The sequence below is a fragment of the Biomphalaria glabrata genome, chromosome 5, assembly GCF_947242115.1.
Source record: "Biomphalaria glabrata chromosome 5, xgBioGlab47.1, whole genome shotgun sequence".
Taxonomy (NCBI): Eukaryota; Metazoa; Mollusca; class Gastropoda; family Planorbidae; genus Biomphalaria; species Biomphalaria glabrata.
Window position 1 is genome coordinate 29,757,317 of NC_074715.1, and position 25,541 is coordinate 29,782,857.

Sequence of the window (25,541 nt, forward strand, 5' to 3'; positions counted from 1 at the left end):
CTCATTGTCATGACTTTCTTTCAAATCTTTATAAAAGTACCTTTTAACCTTTTAAGTTATGGAATATTAGGACCTACTATTTTTAGGTTTAATTGTAAAATTAGTTGTTTTTTGTTGTTTTTTTTACATAAATATTATCGCTGAATTCCCAAAAAAATGAAATTAAGCAATTGGTAACCTTGTGCCTCCTGCAATCTGACAATAATAGAAATTTCAAGCTTTAAATTAGCCAAAGTAAGGCGAAGGTCTTTTCTAGTGGCTACATCCAGTCTATTTCTTTGCTTATTCATTAAGTTTGTTATGCACTAAATCCAGTTTAACCATGCATGTTGATGGAAAAGTTAAAAATGATTTTATTTTCGACCACAGTTTTGGAATTTTACAGCAACATTGAAGTGCAGCCATACCTCTGTTGTGTCTCCTTTAGTTAACATTCTTTTGACTGAAGACATACTTTTGTAAATCTATTTTTTTTCCCTGCAACTCAACTGGAACATCAGTAACGTTTAAAAATTGTCATTTATATTTTAATTTTTTAATTTATTACATCCTAGAAGCAAATTGTCATTTCTTCATAGAGCATTGTTAAGTGAATTGCATAGGCATCTTTGTCCTTAAGCAGTAATTCATTTGTCAAAAAACAATTTATGTGAGATTGTAAAACCCTTTAAAATATATTTAATATCTCCATAAAAGGAAAAAATATTTTAATCAATGAAAGTCAATATCTTTCCTTGCAGTCGGAGGTTGATTTCATTCATTTGCATTAGTTGACTACCACGTAAAACAAATATTTTTCTTAGCCTACTTTAAGTCATTGCCAACTGATGAATCTTCCTGTTTCTAAAAAAATTTTAAAATTGTGTTACAGAGCTTAACAAAACAAGCAATACAACTCCCTTTTGAAATGCAGTGAACCTTAGTTTACAATCAGTGTTTAACATGTTGCTCATCATTTGTTTTTTTATAATTAGATTGAAATAGGAATGAAATTGTGGGCTACAATTTTAACAAGATGTTGCCTGTGTATCACAACTCCTAAGGTGAAAAGTGGATAGATCTAGATTTTGTTTATTCTATATTACTTATGAAGCCTTTGTAGCGTCCAACCACTTATGGTGCCCATATGTCGCAACATAACTACACAATTTTGAAATAATATTTCATCACTAATTAAAAACAAATGTCTTTTTGTGTCGCAGATATGCTTTTAACAATTTTAAATTTAGTTTTAATCAACTTTCAAACATTGTAAGAAATAAGCCTTTTTTTTTACCACTGCATTAGATAGTAGTAGATCATTCTAAGCAGTTTGAAACAAGGGTAGAGAAAAGGCATGAGTTATCATACAGAGGTTGTATTAAAAATAAAAATTAAAACTCTAACAATTCTTCATAGAAGTATACCAAACCCTTCTGAAATACCATAAAACAATTTAGGACATTTTATGTATAACAAAGCTTGATAATTATTGAAATACAGAATAGAGCTTTGAAACAAACATTCATTAAACTTGTATTGCATTCCAACTAAGATCTGAGTGTATTCAGTTGAAATTAGTTTTAGATAGAATGATGTTTCCACCAGGATACTATTGTAAAGGAGGTTTATGTAATCTTATTTATACAATTCCTAATTGTTCATTGTAAATTTATATCTTAATTAGGAGAAAATCTTGCTTTCAATGCAGAGAACTGTTGGATTAAAGCAGATAAAAATGCTAATCTGAATAGTCCTATAAATGTAACTGTCAAAAAGTAATAATAGCTGTTTAAAAATGTAATTAAATATGGCAGGGAACAAAGAATAACTGCACATTAGGAGTTTGTAGTTCAAGGGAGATAATACTATCTATAGCCTACAAAATTACTTCCCTTGTTTTTCAAGTCTAACATCTTTATCTATTTTCTCTTCATAGACTTTGGAATTAAAAGAGTTCTTGATGCCATTTTTAGACATATTGATTGATTTGATTTGATTTTGGGCACATCACATCATATAGTCAAAGATAGTGACTACTACACAGTGCCTAATGTCTGGTGATGAGTGATGGACGAGATGTCATCCAGTTGTTGTCCCTCTTAAAGCACAACCATTGTAATAGTTTTACGTTTTGGATGTCCCTTCACATTTGGATTACATCAAACCTGGCACCATCAAATGACAGTCCAGAGCACATACCACACAGCCATACTGGCCTCATGATTCATATGCATGATGTAACATGCTATATGCCTTTTACACATAAATCAATATAGTTGAAGGATTAGTGAATGCCATCAACCCACTTGTTTTGGTTGAGTGAAATAAAATTGAATGTTTAATCATCAATGAATATAAAGAGAATTCAAATTAAGCAGAACTTCTATTTGTGTGAGTTTCATTGTCTGGATTCCACTCTTATTATACTTAGTCATTAGCTCTATAGCCGGCCTTTGAAATTCTATCAACAATTTTAATTTTGCAATTTTATGGATAAGGTGTTTTTTGTTTTGTTTTAAATGAAATTCATTATATTATTTTGAACATAATTTATTAAGAAATTAATGTAGAAACTGCATGTAAATAAAGTAGGCAGTTATTACAAATATATATATCAAATATATATATATACTAATAATTTATATTTCAAAGTATATCAAAATTGCAAAGTATCTCAACATGTTGAACAATTTGAGTAATAATAATAATCTTTATTATCCATAAGGAAATGTGTCTTACAATTTGTGCAATTTTCTTTCCTTTTTAACTTATCTAAAAAAAAGAAGAAATTGAGAAACGAATGTAGTTTAAGCTTCAAGGTTTATTCACAGAATGTCATACATAGTTTTCATCTAGACATTGAATAGTCCGTATAATATAAGAACAATAGAATAATTATTGCATTGTTAAAAGTCACAACTTGTTTGTTTAATATCAAAATATATCTCAACAATAAAAAATTTCACATAACTTTTTGGTACGGGTATCTACATTCAATAAACAATCCTAAACTACATTTAACTATTATCTACATATGTATTGATCACATGTGCAAGGCTCTATGACTACAGGGTGCAGACATTGGTTTAGTCCAATATGACATTGCGGTAGCGAGAAGGTAAAATGCGTCGTCTCAATGGTTCAAAGTCATTCAATTCAGTCTTAATAATGTCATCTGTTCTGTTTTTGCCATTCCAAACGTATTGATAAATCTATGGAAAATGAAACAAGTTAATCAGAGTTCATACAAAATACTTATGAATGACTAAATTTAAGGTGATAAAACAAGAACAAGTGCAGGTAACATTTAAAATCTATTTAAAATGAACATCTATTAAGAAAAAAAGAAGAGAAACATAAATAATTATAATTTCTAAAGCCATCTATTAAAACTTTTCATAATGTAAATGTGTATGATTTACTTACATTAGGAAAAGATTCCCTATTGGGTAGATATTTTTGAATGAACTGGTTGGCATTGTTTATAGAGTCTGAGAGTTTTGGCAAATGGTCAAGACGTTCAAGAGCCATGGGTAAAGGAACGTTGAGAATGATGCGTCCATTTTCCAAATCGAAAGCAACAATTGGATCTTTAAGCATCTCTTTCAGATTGTCAATAAATTCTGTCAAATCCTCCAGGGCTATGTCATTAATGAGCTGAATTGCAAAATTGATGTGGTTCTTAAGGGTGGACTTGATTTCCAAATAGCGAGACAAGTAATCCACCTGAGTGAAACAAAAAAAATTGTTGCTTTGAATATTAAAATAGAGACACATTAAGATGCACTTGATATAGAGACAACTGATGAGTTCAGTGCTGTATGAGATTCAAATGTATTAATAGCGTGACTAGCTCACCTGGTGAATGAGTTCCCCAAATATGATTTGCAGAGTTTCTTTCAGTTGCTCAGGAACTTGACTGATTATTTTCTTCTGTACATTCTCAATAGAAGTTTTGTACTCATTCAGGAAACTCAACTTTCTAGTTACAATGTCCCCCAAATCTAAGTTCAACACTGTTTTTTTAATGCTCTCTAATTCTTTTTTCAACTCCTCTGTTGATTGCATTGCTTTATCTGTTTATGAGAAAACAGAATTTTATACAAAATGACAATATAAATTATGTAGACACTAAGCAGTAAATGGCAAATGTTTTTGATGAACACTATAAATAATAGAGGCTATTTGCTTTTTATTTTTACCATGTAAAACTATTATCAGGAAAAACAAAAGGAAATTTTAAATAAAAACCAAATGTGCTTTTTACTTGGTTTTAGTTCTGAGATATTTGGAATGTTCTGTGTTCTTTGATCCAACAAGATTCATTTAAAAGAGTATAAAATGATAAAAGTCAAAGAAAAGACATGAAAAAAAATGAAAGCCATAAAAAAGGACTAACCAGACAATGATTTCATTGGTGAAAAATCTATGTCTTTCTGTATGAAATCTGTGAATGCAATGATGACATTGTCCATCACTCTGAAGGTAGTCTCCATGGTATCTGTGACTGTTTCCCTATAGTTAATGGCCACTAAGTATTGTTTGACTTGATCTAGACTGGCTGTTATTGAGCTGATTGCATTACGGTAGACTGACTTGTAGCTTTGGATCAATTTCTGGAAATCATACCTAATGCAAGACAAATAGATAGTAATCATATCTACTTCTTTTTTTTGATTTTGTATTAAATGTAGACCTTATAGCATAAATGATATTCTGAAAAATGTTCCTAAGAATACTAAATGGATACATTTCCTGGTGTAGACTGAGATTTATTTTGTATTCTGTATTGTAGGGTATCTGTTAGCCTCACTGAAACCTGGCATTAGTTGGAGAAAATGAAAATTGTGATGATCAGATGACACCCTTGTTAAACCTTGCAATGGAAACAGGCAAACTAAAATTACCTTGAAGGAACAGCTCAAAAGAATTACCTTGAAGGAACCTAACTCACTAGATATGTGTGTTGTAAATACTGACATGGATTAACAATGAAGTAGTTTCAAAGATAGAGCTAGCTTTAGGTCATGTCAAATTTTTTGTAGGAGATTAAAGGTCCTGTATGATGACCAGCTAGCTTACTTTGTGAATTACAAAATTAATGAGTTTTTAAAAATCCTCTGTCAAAATAAACTTACTGAATTCTTTTGATTAGATTTTGGAGAGAAGCATAGCCATCACTGTTTCTTCTAAGCAAAGTAAGGCTTTGCTGCAGTTGATCCATTGAGACAGCAAGAGAGTTCAACTCTGTTTCAGCATCCTTGGCAGCAAGTTTCAAAGTTTCCACCAAGATACTACTGATGTCTCTATGTTTGGCCACAAGCTGTTAAAGATAAAAATAACAATGCAGTCTGACAACCGTCTTTACCATTTGAAACTTTTTAATTTTAAATTTAGCTTTTGGTTCGTCAGCCTTAATATTAACATTATAATTGTAACATCTTATCCTACATACCTCGTTTCTCACTTCATTATTGAGTTGTCTAAGAAAAACTTTGAAGTCATCTGCATTTCTAACTGCCTCATTAATAAGCCACTTTCTAAAGTTAGCCAAAAGTTTGGGTTTCCAGATTAAGCTGCTCTGAAGAAGTTTTGGCTTGACTAAGGTAAAGGTAAGTGCAGCATCAGAGATTTTGTTGCCGTCATTGAGCATGTTAATTTCAAATGTCACTGAAGAGGCATTGTTATACTTGGCATTGAAGCTGACCTCACCTGGTGAGATAAACATTTTTTCTATTATTGATGCATTGGGACAACACTTAATTTTAAGATTTTCACTTATACATTTTACAAGCCTACATACCAATAATTAAATTCACAGCTCTGTCTGTTGAATCTACCATAGATTTGAAGCTTTGCTGACCATTCACTGTAGTGGCTAACTCTACTTGCAAAGGTTCATCATTAATGATTCTAGTGCTCAAGCCAACATTGTTAGAAGAGGTAGCAGCCTGCATAAAGGAGAACATTTGTTTATACCAGAAGCTTTTTGTTTCTAGTTTCTTGACAAATCTTTGGGAATAGGCTTGGTACTTACAACAAGGTTTATTTCTTTTTTCAATTCATTGATTTCAGCAAAAAGAGCCAAGTTTTTAATCTGGCTTGTGCTGGTCAAGTACCTTACACCCATGGAGGATGTCATCACATTGGCTCTCTTTCCTAGATGTGAGTCTATCTTGATGTCCACTTTAGTTTCTGGGTGTTTGACTCCAAGCTGAACACTGAAAGACAACATACAGAGTATAATGTTATATCACTAACTGACAACAAACAGTAATTAATCAACAACTTAAAACTAATGATATTGTACATATTGGTCTAAGTAACTGTACTGAACTATCACACCTACAGGACTAATGGTATTTTACAGTATACACTTCAAGTGTAGGAGTATTACATCTATAAAGTGAAGGAGTATTACATCTATAAAGTGAAGGAGTATTACATCTATAAAGTGAAGGAGTATTACATCTATAAAGTGAAGGAGTATTACATCTATAAAGTGAAGGAGTATTACATCTATAAAGTGAAGGAGTATTACATCTATAAAGTGAAGGAGTATTACATCTATAAAGTGAAGGAGTATTACATCTATAAAGTGAAGGAGTATTACATCTATAACGTGAAGGAGTATTACATCTATAAAGTGAAGGAGTATTACATCTATAAAATGAAGGAGTATTACCTCTATAAAATGAAGGAGTATTACATCTATAAAGTGAAGGAGTATTACATCTATAAAATGAAGGAGTATTACATCTATAAAATGAAGGAGTATTACATCTATAAAGTGAAGGAGTATTACATCTATAAAATGAAGGAGTATTACATCTATAAAGTGAAGGAGTATTACATCTATAAAGTGAAGGAGTATTACATCTATAAAGTGAAGGAGTATTAAATCTATAAAGTGAAGGAGTATTACATCTATAAAGTGAAGGAGTATTAAATCTATAAAGTGAAGGAGTATTACATCTATAAAGTGAAGGAGTATTAAATCTATAAAGTGAAGGAGTATTACATCTATAAAGTGAAGGAGTATTAAATCTATAAAGTGAAGGAGTATTACATCTATAAAGTGAAGGAGTATTAAATCTATAAAGTGAAGGAGTATTACATCTATAAAGTGAAGGAGTATTACATCTATAAAGTGAAGGAGTATTACATCTATAAAGTGAAGGAGTATTAAATCTATAAAGTGAAGGAGTATTAAATCTATAAAGTGAAGGAGTATTACATCTATAAAGTGAAGGAGTATTAAATCTATAAAGTGAAGGAGTATTACATCTATAAAGTGAAGGAGTATTACATCTATAAAGTGAAGGAGTATTACATCTATAAAGTGAAGGAGTATTACATCTATAAAGTGAAGGAGTATTACATCTATAAAGTGAAGGAGTATTACATCTATAAAGTGAAGGAGTATTACATCTATAAAGTGAAGGAGTATTACATCTATAATAAAAAGTGACTCACCTATAGTTGTAGTTATTCTCTGCACTTTGGAAAACACGTCTAGTTGCATAGGGACTGTTTTTAACAGTGGAGAATAGGGTTAGAGTTTTTCTTGAGTCACTGTTATAGGAGAAAGCTGTTGTGCCTTCAAAGATGGTGTTACCTCGGTTGAATGTAACTGCACTGCTGACTTTCAAATCCTAAAGTTTATTTGAAATACAGAGAATGTAATTTTCATGAAAACAAAGCTAGGTAACTCTGCATAAGATCTTAATACAGACTTAAATGTGGCTATTGATCTCAAGCTATAAGGAGTCAAATAGAAAAAAACAAATAAAAGAAATGTAATGAGACTTACTGATGGCATTTTGACTGTTATGTCAGCTTGGGTGTAATCCTGATTGTATACTGATGCTGTTAATCCAATCACTTTAGTATCATCTCTGTCCATGTCCCAGCCAAAGGTTGCATCCACATTCTGAGTGCTACCAACACGGCTAGAGAGATCAGTTGTTTTTTTTTGTTTAAATATTTATATAGAAATAGTTCAATCTTTTATATCCAACTGAATGATATTGATTGAAAAGGAAAGGGGGGGGGGGGTGGCTTACCCAGGGGTTGAATATAGATTTTTGTTATATGTGTATGCTCTATTAGAAACATAAAAATTTTTGGGGAGAGTAAAGTCAGCCACATGAGACCCTGACATGGATGCACTCTTCCTTGGTTAACTTTAAAGACCTTTGATATAGGCAACTTTTATTCTTGATTTATCAGTTGTTTTTAAGTGCAGTTTTCAGTTCTGAGTAACAGGAATATGTTTACACATGTTGATAGAATGTATTCTGGGTATTCTTAACTACTCAATGCTGTTTCTATAAGACTTAATCAATGACAACTGATATTGTAATATTACCTTGAAGATCCTTTAAGAATGAGTGTCCTTGATGGAAATCCCACTTTGAATTCTCTGGTGTTGGATGAGCTACCTCCATTTATATTTATGCTGTACATAATTCTGCTGTCCTCTTTGTTGTCCCAATAAATTCTGCCTGAACTGGAACAAAGATTTATTTCCTAGTGTGAACTGGTTCTAGACACATACTAGCTTTTCCTACCAACAACACAGCTTAGACAATTGACCAAAACAAGAATACAAATGTTTAAATTTCCACTTACTTGAGCAGGGTAGCATCGGTGTTGGTGAATGTTTGCTCCATGCCAACAGATCGTGACCTGTAGGTAACTTCCATATTCATTTTAATATCTATATCTGACCCAGAGGATGAATCAGCAATGCCACTCTTAATGCGAAAGTTACTTGTGGCAACATCCCTATGAGAAGAGTTGAAGATTTTACTGAAAGGCTGCTTTTCAATGACACAATAAAAGAATTTTTTTTCTACTTTTCTTTTCATGTTAGCAACAACTTACTTGTCCCAGTTGATGAAAATGTCAGAGCTTTTGTCCTCCTTAAGATCTGCAGTCACTATGTACTCCTGGGGCCATGGCTTACGAACTACCACTGAAACTTCGTGCTGATCACTGTTTCTGTAGTCAACATCCAGGTCAATGATCTACAGAGAGTAATGAACAATACATGCAAAGTTTCATATTTCACTTTCTATTTCAAACCCAACCATGAAGACATTATTTTGTGCTCTTACCTTATCCTGGTTGACATCCAGAGACAATTTAGAGCCCAATGCATTTTGACCAACAGAGTTGTAGTTCACATCCAAATTAATTTCTCTCAAAGCCTCATAAGGCAACTTGATGTCTAGCTCAAAAGCGTGCTCTTTTTTGAGGGATCTGGCAAAGTTACTATTGGAGTATTTGCTGTCTATCACCACCTAGGAAGAGTGACCACAATAGAACGTAAACAGAAAACCATACAAACCTTTTTTATCAATGACAGTTGTTTTTTTTTTTTGCTCTTCAACAAATGGTTGTTAGTTTTGATGACTCTATATGATTGTTTTCAGATGACTTAACTAGCACATACCTGTTTCTCAGGGTCCCAGCTGAACTCTGCATGATAGGTTTTGCTTCCAGCACTGGCAGCCTTCTTCACCAAAAACTTCAATGCCTCCAAGTTTTTCACATTACTGACAAGTTCTGCAGAAGCAGACAGAGAGTCCATATTGTTATAGAGCACTTTAGCCTTGCCAGACATTCTTTTGTTGCCTGCCAGAAGTACAAAGTCTGCACTGCCGTCAGTTAGCTTTCCATCCAGATTGATGGTAACTTGCTTGAGTTGGTCAAAGGTGGTAGTGAGTTCATATTGAGAGCCAGAAACTCCGGAAGTCTTAATCTCTCTGCCCCTGCCAAGGATGGCATGTCCGTTGAATGTTTTACCATCAAAGTTGGAGGAGAGGAGAAGCTGTTCATAGCCACGGTATGGTGTCTTCACATTGAAGGACAAACTCATGCTCGGCTCACGTTGGATGATGAGGTCTGAGCTGTAGATTTTACTGTCTCCATACTTAAGATTGATGTTGCAGCTCATTCTGTTGTCCTGACCTTCGTGCCTGTACTCAATTTTGGAGTTTGTGTAGCCATCAAATGGTGTTGTCAGCTCACCAGTAAACTCTACACGTCTGGTACCATATTTAAAGAAGTCTACTCTGCCAGTTATGATGTCATCCTTTGTCATGTAGACTTTAACATTGGTAAGGAATTTATCAAAGTCTCCAGAATGCTCCAGTTCATAGCCAATGAAACCATAGTCCATGAAATTTTCAATATGAACCAAGTTTTTGACTTGATCATCAGTCTGAAGTTCAATGGTTATCTTGGACTCTTGACCATCACATTTCTTGTTAATTGTAAGCTTGAGGTTGTTGAAATCTCCTTCTTTGTGAATGCTCAAACTATGTTTGTGTTCTTCAGTACCCAGAGCATAGTTCATTTTTCCTGTAACATCCATGATCTTGTCATCGAATTTGGCTGATAACTCTTTGTCTAACACAACTTTGCCATCAACTGTCACCCTGACTTTGTTGTTAAAATTTGAATAGCTTCCTTTGTGATCATGCAATACTTGTATGGTAGGAACCCATTTTCCTCGGACATTGAATTTTCCTGTGACTGTGTTGTCCCATTTATTTTGCACAGAAGTATCCACCAACTGTTCACGATTCCTCACCAGTTTAGCAGATGCTGTCATGTCTTGCAAAGAACCTTCTTTAGCGAGTGAGAACTCAATGTTTCCAATGCTGTCAATGGAAGATTCTATTTTGCTGCTGCCAACTACTTTGTCTCCTGTTATTTCGTGGTTAAGACTGACTACCAGGGAGTCAGATGGACCCTTCAATGTGAAGTCAAACTGTCCAGTCATCAAGCCTGAGCAGGAGACAGAGAGCCTTGCTGACCTTTCATAATCACCATACTGAGCATTAAAACTGGTGTCAAATTTATTTTCATTTCTGTTGCTCTTGTCATCATGTTTAAACTCTACCTTGAGGTCCTCAGTGTATGGAGTATACAGATTGAAAGTTGTTTTGTACAAGTTTGATTTCATCAAGTTGGAGAAGTCAGTAGAGACTGTATTGTAGCCTAACTTAACATTGGCATCACCTTTCATGTCCTTGAGACCTCCTGTTAGCTTGAATTTACCCTCAAACTTCTGCAGTCCTGGCAGAGCAAGGCTAGCACTTCCAGTAACCATGTCATTGACACGTGCATAAGATGCATCACCTTTAAGAGGACTGACACCGAATACAGAATCTATGCGGCATAAAAAGCCTGACCTGGTTGTTTCATGGCTAAAAGTGAGTCTGTTGTTCCTGTAGTATTTCAGGGGAGTGTTTAAGATAAGGCTGACATCAATCTTGTTTTTCCAGTTTAAGTTTAAGTCAACTGTCAATTCTTTCTTCATTAAGTAAATGATATCTAGCTTAGACTGGAGAGCTCCAGCGGTAGGGTTGTATGTCATTGTAAGGCCCAAAGTTTCATAATTGACATGAGGTGTCTTAATTTGGATGTCCAGAGAATATGGGGCCTCAGTTGTGTAGGTGGCATCATACATGTATTTTCCATAAGGAGATGAAGAGACATCAACATGTGTAGTTTTGCTTCCATCATCCTGCTCCTTCCTCCAGCTTGTTATCTGAAAGTCAGGCAGATTTCTGAGTGGAGTGTTCAGAGTCAACTTTCCATCATATTCTCCATCTTCTATAAACCAGTTCAGCTGGCCAGTATATTTTTGGACCAAAGGCTGCAGTTCAAAATCAGCACTTCCATCAAATTTGTCATCTGTCATGTCTACCTTAAGTCCATAGTTGAGTAACTTGAAATGTTTACATGGGGTTGTGAAGGTGGTTCTCCATGCAATAATGTTATCATCAAGTTGGAATCTGTTCAGAAGTTGGATTTGTTTCCTGACACTATAGTCTAACACTGCTGTAGAAACATATTCTGCATTGTCTACTTTATGTGAAACTTTGAATACAAGATTCTCAACATTTCTGAAAGGGGTTGAAAGTTTAGTGTCTAGCTCTATCAATTCAATGGAAGGTGCATTCAAAGAGCCATCAAAGTCAATACGACTTGATGGGGCCCATTCAAGCCAGAATGATGTGCTTGCTGGGAATCGTTCATATTTTACAGTTGTCTGCCCATGAATGGTGTCTACCTGAGGTAATTTCACTAAAAATTTAGTGTTAATGCTACCAGTATCCCTTTCTAATAAATATTCATAGTTTCCATAAGCTGCATTGTTTTTCTTGATATCAAGTTTGTGCAACAACCTCATTGAACTATGTTGTTGATTCATGTCTACCTTCAAATTTCTGACCTCTTGCCATGGTGTCTTGATCTCTAGAGATGCTTTACTTTGTCTTTCTCCTCGGCTCAAGAAATTGCTACCATCAAATGTGACTGTCATAGTTTTTCTGTTGTTATTCCAGGTGGTACTAATAGCGCAGTTCATTCTTCTGGTGTCTGTATTATCATGAGTCCATGTTGTCTCCAAAGAGTCTGTTGGCCAACTCATTCTTAACTTGCCACTGTTTTTGACATTGTAGCCAATGAGACTATGAGACATGGTGATTGCTGTCTCATACTTATCTCCGCTATAAGAGAATGTACCAGAAGATTGGTAGTTGGCAGAGTCATCAGAGTGAGACAAGGCAAGGCTGATGTCATTGAAGAGGGGGACAGTTGTCTTCAAGTTCAGAGAAGTGGACAGGTCATTCTTGTAACTGCTTCCTTTGTTTTCTCCAATCAAAATCAGTTCACCTTTGTCATCATTTAGTTTTCCTCGAACTGTTGTGCTGAGGTCTGTATCCAGAGTGTGGTCGATTTCAAAGTTAAGCTCTTTCATTGCTCTGTAGGGAGTCTCCACATTCAGGTTCATCTTGACATTGCTTAGAGAAATGGGATGGTAGATATACATGCTACTTGATACTCTTTGTAGTTTTCCCCAAGATAGTCGTGATGTGGTGCTGATTTTTTTGGCATCAGAAGTCAGGACAACTTTGGAATTAATTTCATCATACAGAAATTCAAAAGGTGTTTTGATTTTGACATCTCCGCTGATAACAGTGCTTTCCCCTTTAACAATGTTGCTAAAGATGCCTTCCACTGAAGCTTGATCTTTGGTGTTTTTCTTTGCAGCATTCCAGTTAACTAATGCAGAGCCTTCATATTTACCACTCAATATTTTAGCCTCACCAGCAGCAATGATTTGTCTGTCAGGGTGTACCAGAGTCAGATCCAGCTTGCCAAATCTGTTTTCAATGTATTTGGTTTGTACAGTCACTCCATACTCGTCCCTGCCATAGGCACCATTCAAAGAAGCACCATAATTAGATGATCCAAGAGAGAGATTGCCTCTAAGTTTAATAGGGTCATAACCATCAAGGTTGACATCGGAGATGACATCATAGGCATCGTTCTTGATGTTGTACACTGTGGTGATTGAGTGTGTGCCAAGAGATGTGCCAGAGAAGTCAGCTGTGTGAACATACTGGTTTTTCAACTTCTGGTTCAGGTCAGTGTTGAAAGTAAACTTCTTTCCTGAGAATTCAAGATCAGCTGAACCTTGGAGCTTGGTCGATTTCTGGTTGCTGTTTTTCAGATTGACACTTACTGCTATGTTGTTTTTGATGTATGGGAGGAGTTTAAGTTTCAGACTTGAAGTTAAATCATCTTCATCATGATTGTGTGCAACTTTCAGGTTGGATTCAATGTTCTAAACAAGCAGAATATAAAAAAAATATTTTTTTAAAAAAACAAAGCTGATCTAAGAAGAATAACGGCTAAAAATGTATGGCATATATCTAAAGTCTGCATGAAGCTCCCTTTATTATCACTAATTGATCAACTAATAGGTTAATTTCTTCATTCATTCATGTATTTTCATCGAATATGAATAAATACATGAAATTTTAAAATGATGAGAACAGGAAGTGGGGAAAAAATTTTGCAAAATGTAATAAGGGGAATAACTCCACATATACAGCAATATCTTTAAATAAGTAGCATTCCATTTCCTTTGTTTGATACCAAACAAAATAATTAATTACCAACAATTAATCAACTAATTGGTTATTTTTTCAGTAATTCCTGTTTTGTTGTTTAACAAATAACTATGTAAAGTTTCAACTTGATCCAAAAATGGGTGTGAGAGAAATAGCATGTACACAAATTGTATCAGACACACAGAGTTGATATAAGCTTTAAAAGCCATGTTAATAAATATAAAGGCATTTCAGATATTTTTATCATATTCAACATACATCGTCATTTATCTTTGATACATCAAAGACTTTACCTTTTCTGGAACAGTAGCAGAAACTTGGAGATCAATGTCTGCATCTTTCAAGCTAAAAGAGTCCATCTTAAAGACGTAGCTCAAATTAATGATCTTTTTGGTATTTTTAGGATCAGCTCCATACTTAATAATACTTTCAGCTTGACTTCTTTTGTCCTTATGGTCAACATTGACTGTCAAATCCAAGTTGTAGTCAGAATTCTTGATGTGACTTGTTTTACTGAAGAAACAAAGAATCAATTCATAATACTCAGAATTGTATGTGAATAATTTACACAAAAACAGGATGTCCTGAGCTATATGTATTGAATGTATACATACCTGCTGAGTGTATATTTAGAGAACGACTTGGTGCTCTTGTCCTGGTATTTAATATCTACTTTGAAGGAATCTTTGCCCAGATTTGGAATAAAGTAGTTTACTTTGATGGAAGATGTCTTTTGCATGCTCTTTTTCAAATTGTTCTCAATCTTGATGTCACCAGTGGCTAGGATTGATTTTAATTTCATGTCTATCTTGCCCCACATTCCATTAGACATAGATACTGTAGGTAGACAAAATATCAAGTTAATGTACAACAAATAGATCTGTAGAGTTCAATAAAAAAAATATTGCCAACATAATAACAAATATTTAGACTTTATGCTTAAATTGACAATATTTTAATATTTAGGTTCAATTGATTATGTTCATTAGGTTTAGACTGAATCAGTTTGAACCAGCTAAGTTTATCATTTACAAGAAATTAAGCTGGGTAAATACAGGGAGCTAAACTGATTCTTTCAAAAAGGGATATTAATTGAAACTGTCAATTAATGACCAAGCTCAAAATCCTCAACAGATTGTCCACTATACTATGCTGATAAGTCTAATTGCTTACATGAAAATTGAGCTGGTTTTTGCTTCAAGATATTAAGAGTCAGATTGCCAGACAATGATTTTTCAGCTTTGTAATCTCCAGTTCCAGTCAGACTAAGCAGGACTGCACTTGGTGTTTGAATCTTAACCTCTGGATTAACTTGGAAGTTTCTAAACACAAGAGAAATGAAAACAAGACGTTAATAATTCTCTTCAAAGTAACTTTCTAGTATAAATATGAGATCTCCAGTGTCACTTAAAAGGTTTTTTAAAAAATAAATATTCAATTTAATGTCATGAAATATAGGCATAATGCAATAGTCATGTCACTTATGTAGCACACTTACTTGAAGTCTTTTCCATTGTAAGTTGTTCCAATATTCACAATGTAAGCATTGTTGCTTCCATAGCTCAGCTCAGTTGAAAAACGTTTTTCTTTGTTGTTATTAACAATGTATGCTGTTAAAAGTAATTAAATTTGATATTATTTTCTGACAAATATTTAACCCTAACAATGATTAATTAAATGGCTTTCATATTTTCAGATTCTATATCATTCAAGTTTGCAAATCTGTTATTTCCTAAAGCTTACTCTTGAAGTTATATGGCGTGCCACTGTAAGCCTGAACTTTAAGGTCCATTAGAACTTTGTTTGGTAGGTAGAAAGTGTCAGTGTCCAATTCAACTTGTCCAGAGATGAGGTTTCGCGTGTTTCCTTTATATGTTGTCTGCACTAATGGCTTGTACACTGCACTGCTGCCTTTTTTGCTCATTTTCATTTCAGTAGTGAATCCATATTTATCAACATCATCTATCAAAATACTGCCAACAAGGCTGTAGATGTCTTTGTTGGTCTCCATACCACCTGAAGAAATACGTTGGTTGTCAAATTAGGTATTTTTATTTTAGTCTTTAATTAAAATTAATTACAAAATAAAAAATCAAAATACTAAATTCATTTTGTTTTCACCAGCTCTGATTGCTGGCTACTAATTGAAGAAACCTACCATTCAGGTTGAGTTTCCTCCAGGGAGAGTTAATGATCACATCCAGTTGTTTAGGAGCATAGCCAATAGTAACATCTGCTGAAATCATCCTATTCACTTTTGATCCTAGTGTGTTCAATAGGAAATGTGCAGTACTCTTGTCTTTACTCTGATCATTAAAACAAATACATTTTCTTTTAAAACAAATGCATTTTTTTGTGAGAAAGAAAGAAAAAAGGCAAACCATGAAACTAACTGAACCGTGACTAATTCATACTTTAAAAAAACATACCTCAGTTCTCTGGGCATAAAATTTGTAGGCGGTGTGAGTATCTTTTCTAAATGACATGACATTAACTTTGACTGGACCAGTCAGAGGAAAGTAAGGAGCATCTGCCATGGTGGAAGCATTAGGGAACTGGACATCACCACAGAACTCAACAGCTAGTATCTCTGAAAATGTTTTTCATTGGAAGTTATTAATAGTTCACATTAGGAGTCGTAACATTAACAACTTCCTATATTTAAGAAGTTCTTACCTGTGCACCATTTGTATTGTTTGTAATTTGTCTTGATCATCTCCTGTTCTTTCTCCACTTCATTGTGAACAATAAAGAACTGAGACCTGATCAATGGAAGAGATAATAGATTATTTATTCTCTACACTCAAACAACTAAAGAAACTTTGCAAACTTTACTATTAACACACTTTAATACTGTAAATGAATGAAATATTAAGCTCAATCCTTTTATTAGCTATTAAGCTCCAGCTTAAAAATGCTTTTAAAATTATTTTTTTCTAAACTAGAGCTCTAAAAAAAAATTCAAAAAGAAAAAGACACAAACTTTGCATTAAATATTTCCATTTTGTCTTTAGGTGGTTCTATTTCAATGCTCAGTTCACGGCCCTTGTTGATGTGAATACGTCCCTTAATGCCAGTGCTTGAGTGCATTGTGTTGCGCATTCTCAGACCCAGTTTAGCTACTAAACCATCTACAGCCATAGTGCCAGTGATTTCCAAAGCAGCACTAAGTAAAAATTAATTGAGGCTTATAAATAGTGGAATTGTGTAAACTATCAAAGAAATTTTTAATTTTAATTTTAAAAATGTCAGATTGTAACTTGATTTAACAAACCTTGGTTTGAATTCTCCATCAATATCTAGGGATCTTGGTGCTGCAGCAACCTGGCGAAGGTCAGCTTTGCCTTCAGCTTTTAGGTCAAAGTTGATGGATCCATTTACAGAGATGTTCAGAGGCAAACCTGAGAACAGAAATTGAATAAAACAAATATAAAATACTTTTCATTGATAACTCGAACTATTTGTGGTGCTAAACCAAGTATGAAAATTACTTACTATTTTGAGAAAATTATTTGAAAAAATGAAAAATACTTATAATTATAAACAATCCATTTTAAATATCATAGTTTCTAAAATAATTATTTGCATTAGTTGCAATCGATGCATAAATGACCAGAATTTAATAAGCTTAAAGAATGGCATGAAATCAGTTAATAAGTTTTGTCTCTGTCATTTGTAGACTAAATAAAAGTGAGCAGATAATGTAGAGCCTGCAAATGCGCCTAACCTGCAATGGTTGGTATGACAAGGGAAACATCCATTAGTTGTTGACTGTGTGAAATGGCAACTTCTTGTCTTTTGGCCAACTGGATCATGTAATCAAGGAAGTTGGGGACATTTCTAGATTTTAGAAGACCTTCAACGCCAGAGAAATGTTGGAAGAACAGTTCATTGCCAAAAAGTCTAGCATATGCAAAACCTTTAATATCCTTCACTTTGTCTTTGCTCTGAAAAACAGCAACACTTTTGAGAGCAACACTATATTATTAAACTCAAAACATAATGTGGGTTTTGTCTTTGAAATGTTTTTTTAAACAATAAACTAATCATGCATTACATATCTATTTACAACTACATACTTTGTCTTTGTTGCCAGAGAAATAGGGTCCCAGAAGTTTCTCAGCCAGAGCCTCCACTCCTTCAACTCGCCCGCCCATTTCAAGAATGTTGATAGAGTTCCCAAAGAGTTCCAAACTGAAATTGGCCTTAGCATAGCGAGGTAAAGGTGAGTCTAAGCCTGAAATGACATCACTGTCAGCCACTAGACCAAGGTTGAGTTTGTTCACCAAGAATGAGGCTTCAAAATTTTTGGAGAATTTCAGTGCACTTGTTGTAAACTCTTTGTAAGTCAATCTGTGTAGGACAATTTAAGTATATAGAGGCAGAGGCCTAATTATATTAGAACATATTTTTTTTTTAAATTCTTAAGTAATTTCAAGTTTTAAAACAAGCTGATGTACTATTGGCTAAGTCCAGGGAATGCCTAGAGATGATATTTTGATTAAATTATTTTGAGTTATAAATTTAAGTGTAAAAAAATCAACTTAGACATAAAAATTCTTACTTCTGGATGGCAGCTGATATTTCCTGTTTATGTGGGTCTGATGTCTGCTTCAGATTATTGAGGTGACTGGTAATGTAGGATCCCAGCTGCTCATCTTTCTCTTCTTCCAGGAGCTGGACAATTTTATCCAGGTTATCACTACTAGGGCAGCGCATAACAGCTAAGTATGAAAAGATTCTGAGTTCAAATGGCTCACTTGGTTTGTTAAGGATGGCCCACAGCTGACTGTCAGTCTATCGAATACAACAACCAAGCAAAACAATGAAAAGGCAAAGTGTAAATATGCAATAAATTCAAACCTATGTTATTTTAGTAAAGTAATAAATACTACTATATCATTATGTTACCTGGTCAAAATTATCATCACAGGGGATGTTTCTGAAAGCATCAGCCGCCATAGCTCGTATTTCTACAGGTGCAGAAGATGACTGCAAACAGCTGTTTAAAGCAGTGCTAACTATTCCACTGCGTCCAGTGTTTCCTAAGGCTCTTAGAGTTTTCATGACCTTCAAACAGACAGCGAGTACTTAGTTGTACAACAGTATGTAGGATAGATGAAATTGTTTACTACTGTATATGTAAAATTATGTATATGATGAGACTAAAAGATTCAATCTCAAACATTTTAGTTCATCTAAGAACATTCCTATAGTTTATGTGTTTAAAACTGAAAATTGGAATTTAATGTAAAAAAAAAATAATAATGCCTAAAATGCTTCCAAACCAGCATTTCGCTTACATCACCAGCATTCTTTTCATTCACATAGCAACTTCTTTGGATTTTGCTTGTCAGCTTCTTGACCACTTCAATAACACCATTTGTATTTCCACAGTTGGTATGTTTCTTGCAATAGTTATTAACCAATGATGATACTGGGAATGCTGCATCATCATAGTTAGAATCCAATAGACCCTACAACAAAACACAGCAAATTAGGATTCAAGCAATTTACATATTTTATAGAATAAATAAGATATACTGCATATGTTATATAATATAACATATAAGTCACAAACCTTTATAATTAAAAGAATATTTTTAAGTTCTGACTGAAAATTAAATAGAAACAAAATATTTCTTTGCTCACAAGTGCAGACTCTATCATTGAAATAGAAGGATTTTGAATCAAAGCCAATGATGTCATCCAGGCTTTAGCAAGAAGGCCCTCTACATCTTTGTTAATGATCAAAGTTGTCATCAGATCAACAGCTCCTTCAGTTTCTGCCATTGGCAGTGCATCCAAGAAAAATTTTCTGAAATAAAAGTCCGGTATTGAAGGTTTAGTTTTGTTGTTTTTTTTTCAGAGAAAAAAATGTGTAGCTTATATTATACATTTCAAACCTACATTGTGCGTCCATTTTCAGGGCAGAGTTTCTTGTCTTTTAAAAGTCTGTGTAAGTGTTTCAAATTTGAGGAATCCAGCATTCTCAAAACAGTAACAAGTTCAGAGAACATTCTTGGTGTCTCAGGTCTGAACAAAGCAATAAGACAATTATGTTTTTAAGTATAAAAGAATAATTAGTAAATACAAACTGATATTAATTCAGGTGATAATTAGATAATGCAAATGACTTAAAGTTACTGAGATAAATTGGGACAATTTTATGCAAACAATTACCGAAGGTCTTCAACAGTCTGTTCACAGATTTCTTTAAGTGTTTGTGTAGCTGATTCCATTTTGTTTTGGGTTTGCTCAGGAACAAAGGAATGTTCAAATAAAAGGCTTTGTCGTGAGCTCACATAAGCTGAAATATATTAGTGTAGCAATCAATAAAACATACAGATTCAAAATCACACTGGTAAATTGATAAATCTTTAGACCATTAAATAGAAATGTGTAATTAAGAACAGTTGAAAATACAAACAAACTTACTTCTGCCAGCATCAACTGTTGATTTCTGGGCCGCTAGGATAAGTGACTGACGAACTATTGTTTTGCCTCCACTTTGATCATTAGAGAATGGGACATAGATGTGTTTCTCTTCACAAGTTACTGACTTAAGTAATTTAGCACTAGAGATGACTTGACTACACATGTGTGTGCTGCGGATAATAGGAAGGGACTGGATATCCTGGACACACAAATAGAAAATTAATTAGACAAAGATTATTTTCCAATTACAGATGAAATTCTAATAAAGTTTATTTGCTTAACCAACAAGTAATTGTTAGTACATTCTTAACTTTAATAATATATATTTTTATAAATATATATGAGCACAATTAACTATCAGAAATAGAGATATAACATACAGAAATAATTTTGTAAGGAGTGGTCTGAAGAAAACTTTTGTAGCCATCTCTGTTAGTACAAGCTCGCAGATTCTTTGATTTGGTGACTGTTGTGTCCTTGTTCCAGGCTCCCCATGACTTGCTGACATTGTACTCAGCTTTACATTCTCCAGTTACGTCAATCTGAGAACAATATACACAATGAGTGTAAATGAGTTGTTTTTTTTTTTAACTAAAATTGAATAGTACAAAATAATGGCTAATTACCTGAGAAATCGCAATGATTATATTTCATTTTAAAAATTTTATGTTTAAGCACTAGGACCACACTCAAGATTGCTCTAGTATGAGGTTAGTAGGGTGGTTGAAATCAAAACTTACTATCTCTTATCCAAGATGATAAAAATGTTCAAGTTTTGCTCCTACTATAAACTGCTTTATTTTTTGTTCTAATACATTTGATGCTTTCCAATATTATTATTTATTCTTCTATTTAAATTGACGATTGTTATGCTTGTTTCTTTCAAAACAAAAAGAGGCTAACCTCTGTGACCCTATCATTAGAATCTAGATTTGCCATGCTGTTTTGAAAAGCAGAAAGGAGACCACGTTTGAAGTTCAGAGCCCAAGTGTTTTCATACTCATCTGGGCAAACTGATGCAATGATGCCATCATCGAAAGAAAATCTGAGAGTGTAGCCTTCAACAAGTTGTCTGAATTCATCCTCTCTAAAATAATAATAAAAATATATTATTATTTAATAGTTTGTCAAAGAATATAATTATGATCGTTAGAAAAACATTCACTTATTTTGTATCTAGAAGAAACTGTAAATTGTAAAAGGGTTCCTTTTTTTTAATAAACTAAAATTGCTTAACATCAAATTTAAAATATAGTTTAAGGTATAGTCCTCGCCTTTCAGCAGCTTTAAGATCTTTAGCAAAGGCCTCAGAATGTGAAATTCTGGTTTTCTTCAAGCTGAGTGCAAATTCACAACCATCAATTGACTGGATCTCAGCTTGTGTCTGTTAATAGAATATTTTCAATGCATTTGTTTAAATAAAGCTTTTTTAGAAACATAGTTCTTTTTAAACATCAAAATGTTGCTAATGAAAAGTTAATATTATGTTCAAGGCATTAAATTAAGGATGTGAATGTTCTCAATCTTAAGGTTTTAAGTTCAGTAACAAATTATTATTGTTTCTTTTATTTTTAGACTAAAATTGTATATTACAAGCCTACTTTATTCCTTAACTCAAGATATGGTGTTACCAATTATGTTAAGTTGTATGAAAAAAGGCATGCCTTAATTGACAACTTGGCTGAGTCTTCTGTGGCACCAGCCATTGTGGTTTCTGTGTCAACAACATAGTCATAGATGTATGTTGTGGATGGTGCATACTGGAATTTTCTGGCATTATCTTGGAGAAATACAATGAAAATATATCAAGTTTAATTACAATCAATTGAACTCTTTGGTTAACTCTACCTGCAAGAGATGGTACAGAGTTAACCTCTGTCATAAAGGTACTAATAATACTCAATTTAAAAGCTCACATACAATTACCATAAATCTATCTACAGATAATACAATGGCCCTACTGTTCCTCTATCTTATCACCTATTAACATTAAATACATAACTGATAAAGATAACTGCAATATGATCATTATCTACAGTTAGTTCACCCATATTTGAGATAACATTGAAAGAAACAGTAGGTCAATTTTATTATTGTTATCTAGACCTAGATATCTAATTTAAATATTATCATCATGGGCATGGGCTAACTTAATCAGCAATCTAGTGTTTAATTAAAGTATGGAACAGAAAGCAAGCAGTATGTAATGTTAATTGTTATCTATTTTATAGCTTCCAGTTTTAAAGAAATCAATAATTTATCTAGATCTAGAAATCTATATGCCTATAGATTATTATTGATTATAGTAATATAGATAGTCACAGTGTAACAATAACATGATGATGCGTAGAACATCATTTTTTTTACTTTTTTATAAGATAACTTTTCTTTAATAGTATAGCATTTGTAGTTTTGATGACCTGACTGCATGTGAGACTATAAAGTATAAAAGCTAAATCTTTATTTCATATTCATATAGATGATAATATTCTAGATCTCACTAGAAAATTTAGCTTTAGTCCTTTCAAAATAGAATAGTCTAGATAGTCTATATCATATCTACTATTATCTAGGTACAGAATCTAGATATATATATAGATCATATAGAGATCTAGAGTCTTGGGCCTAAAAAAAAAAAAAAGTTAAAAATCTATATTCTGTTGAGTCTATATAGAACTCTACAAGCTAAATTATCCCGATGAGCCAAATATCAAAATCAAATAGTAGTAATAGATCTAGTTTAGTTGTTTATTATCGAATTTGTCGATTGCCTATTAGTCTATCTATAATATCTGTAATGGACTACGGCGATGGCATAATAAACAAAAGAAGTGAGGTGTAATGCCTTTGCTTTGGCTTTGGGCTTTGTATTCAAAGAAATAAACTCCAATGAAGAATTTTACCTATATTACTATTATTAGGCTATATATGTAGATCCCCTTCATAATAGTTAGGCATAATACAGTCTTATTATACAGACATTATTATGGATACTTAGAATCTAAACTAGAATAATAATAATAATAATAGATCTAATAAACACAATTTTTGGTTGTAAAAGGCCTAAGACTAAGATTATTTTCATATCTAGATCTGACCTAAAACTCTACGTTGCCAGTTATAATATATTACCCTACGTCCTACTGGTGCTAGCTGGCTTTAATTATTAATAGAATCTAATATGAAAATAAATTATCTGGAAGCTCGCTTTTATTTGCGATAAATTAATAGATCTATTAAAACTAAGGATGAAAATCGATCACAACAAAATATAGGCCTACATTTGTGCCTAAGCCATTACCATGGTGTATAATGATTTAGGTTAAATACATTTCCTCAGCCAAATAAATACTTATAAAAACATTATTATAGGACAATGTCAATAGTAAGAAACAACTCCTACAATTCATTATCAGAATTTCAGAGGCAATGTTACTTTTCAACATTTTAAAAAATTAAATATTTAGCATATATCTATTCTAGACCTTCTATATTTGTCTTACTTTTACATTCCAGAGCACACGAACTGTCGTCGTCATTGTTGCTCCTCCATGTAGGCCCTAAATGTACAGAAATAATTATCGATGAAATAATATTTTGTTGAAAAATTTCTCTTCACGTCTTACCTTCTATATTGTCTAAAGGCCTAGATCTATATAATAGAATGCTAACGTATGTTAGTAGTTTTGTGCTACTTTCCTTATAAAATATTAGTTTTAGAATTTTACTTTGATTTACACTTACGAAGTGTAACTGGCCAATGCAAATTTTAAAATTGTTTCTACATCTAGCAAACAATACATAGACTAGTCTGCATTCTAGTCATTTGCTTATAGACTAGTAATAGACTATTTACATTCTTTTCTAACTTCAAACTTTCCTAATAATGTTTTTTCACAATATTTGTTCGATCGTTGATGAAGAGCCTATTATCAAACTCCACAGACATTTGCAATGGTATCCTTGTTTTCACAATTAGATGAACACAATTAATTGGAAGTATAATTTTACTTTCACTAAAAGTTGTAAAAAAAAATATATAAAAATTACGCACTTGAAAAAGTAGATATAGATCAAGAATCTCGATTACTTCACAATGTAATAATAACTATGTTAAAAGTTATATATAATCTTAAGCCAAACACAACACAAAATCAACACTTGTATAACAGTTGAAAAAAAATGTGTAGATCTAGAATATCACTTGTAATTCCCATCTAGCGTCAACATACCCGCATTGCTGGAGGCTATGAGCGCCAAACAAATGAGTAGTTTGGTCTCCATTATCTCAATTTGAGGAGAGTGACTCTGAAGCTCGGGTAGTTTGCACCCTTATTTATATGAAAAGGCAGTCGCATTAAAAGGTCAGGGTCAAAAGTCTAATTAATGTATTGGCCAACTAGGAGCAAGTGTCCACGTGCAGATTTAGTATTGTGCTACTTTCCTATGTCATGGATGACGTCTTATCTCGGAACCATTTAAATGTATTATCAATTTGATAACAACTGATTTATCTAAGGGTTGTCCAGAAAGTAACATCCTAAGTTCAAAGCAAAAGTTCATTGTAATTATTTCATGTAGTACTGAGCATTTCTTTCTGTTTTGAACGCAGTTATTATGTCATTATTAGTTTTGAAATGTTTACAGTCTTTCAAAGGCCTATGACTATGCATGCAGCACATTTTGGTATCACCTACTGCCCATCCTACCCTACTAAAAAATGTATAGGCCTACTATTTAAAAAGTGACCTAATGACAGCTGTTATCGAGATAAGCATTGTAAGTTATTGATAATAAGGACCAAGAATCAAACTCTTGGTAGGGTTAACCTTTGTGTGAGGTCAACAGAGACACCATCATATGCAATACAGTACAACAGTGACATCATGACTTTTTTGTTTTATTGGGCAGACGTATGGAACTGAAATTTGGTTGTTTTCTTCTTGTGTACCTTTGTTGATCCTTCGTAAGTTAGTACCCGTCTATAGAGATCGAGATTTAGTGGTAGGCCTACTTACTAGTTTCTATTGAAATCTCTTCCCTTCCCACGATCCACTCCCCCCCCCCCCCCTGTTTACTCACACTTACGTTATAAGTAAACAAAATTTGAAACTTTTTTTTTTACAACTTGTCATTAACCGTTCAAGCTGAAATTTCGCACAGAAACTTTAGCTGCGTGTC

At 33.3% G+C, this 25,541-nt stretch overlaps 1 protein-coding gene across 1 annotated transcript; it reads right to left on the reverse strand.

Moving 5' to 3' along the window:
- Window positions 1–2,788: 2,788 nt before the first annotated feature.
- Window positions 2,789–24,744, reverse strand: LOC106058328 (uncharacterized). Its single transcript, XM_056029762.1, has 40 exons — window positions 24,593–24,744; window positions 23,864–23,920; window positions 22,025–22,140; window positions 21,635–21,744; window positions 21,264–21,447; window positions 20,741–20,902; window positions 20,361–20,559; window positions 20,106–20,232; window positions 19,833–19,958; window positions 19,575–19,740; window positions 19,226–19,399; window positions 18,834–18,992; window positions 18,487–18,719; window positions 18,002–18,275; window positions 17,650–17,869; window positions 17,197–17,323; window positions 16,906–17,088; window positions 16,599–16,684; window positions 16,352–16,512; window positions 16,081–16,228; window positions 15,666–15,938; window positions 15,421–15,532; window positions 15,096–15,244; window positions 14,537–14,759; window positions 14,216–14,435; window positions 9,443–13,633; window positions 9,105–9,290; window positions 8,872–9,014; window positions 8,617–8,772; window positions 8,354–8,494; window positions 7,796–7,934; window positions 7,459–7,637; window positions 6,020–6,203; window positions 5,786–5,933; window positions 5,438–5,694; window positions 5,121–5,305; window positions 4,382–4,611; window positions 3,841–4,058; window positions 3,409–3,708; window positions 2,789–3,194 (listed from the first exon to the last, which is right to left on the reverse strand). The coding sequence occupies exons 1-40, from the start codon at window positions 24,642–24,644 to the stop codon at window positions 3,069–3,071; spliced, it is 10,824 nt and encodes a 3,607-aa protein (XP_055885737.1). The 5' UTR covers window positions 24,645–24,744; the 3' UTR covers window positions 2,789–3,068.
- Between the last annotated feature and the right edge of the window lie 797 nt (window positions 24,745–25,541).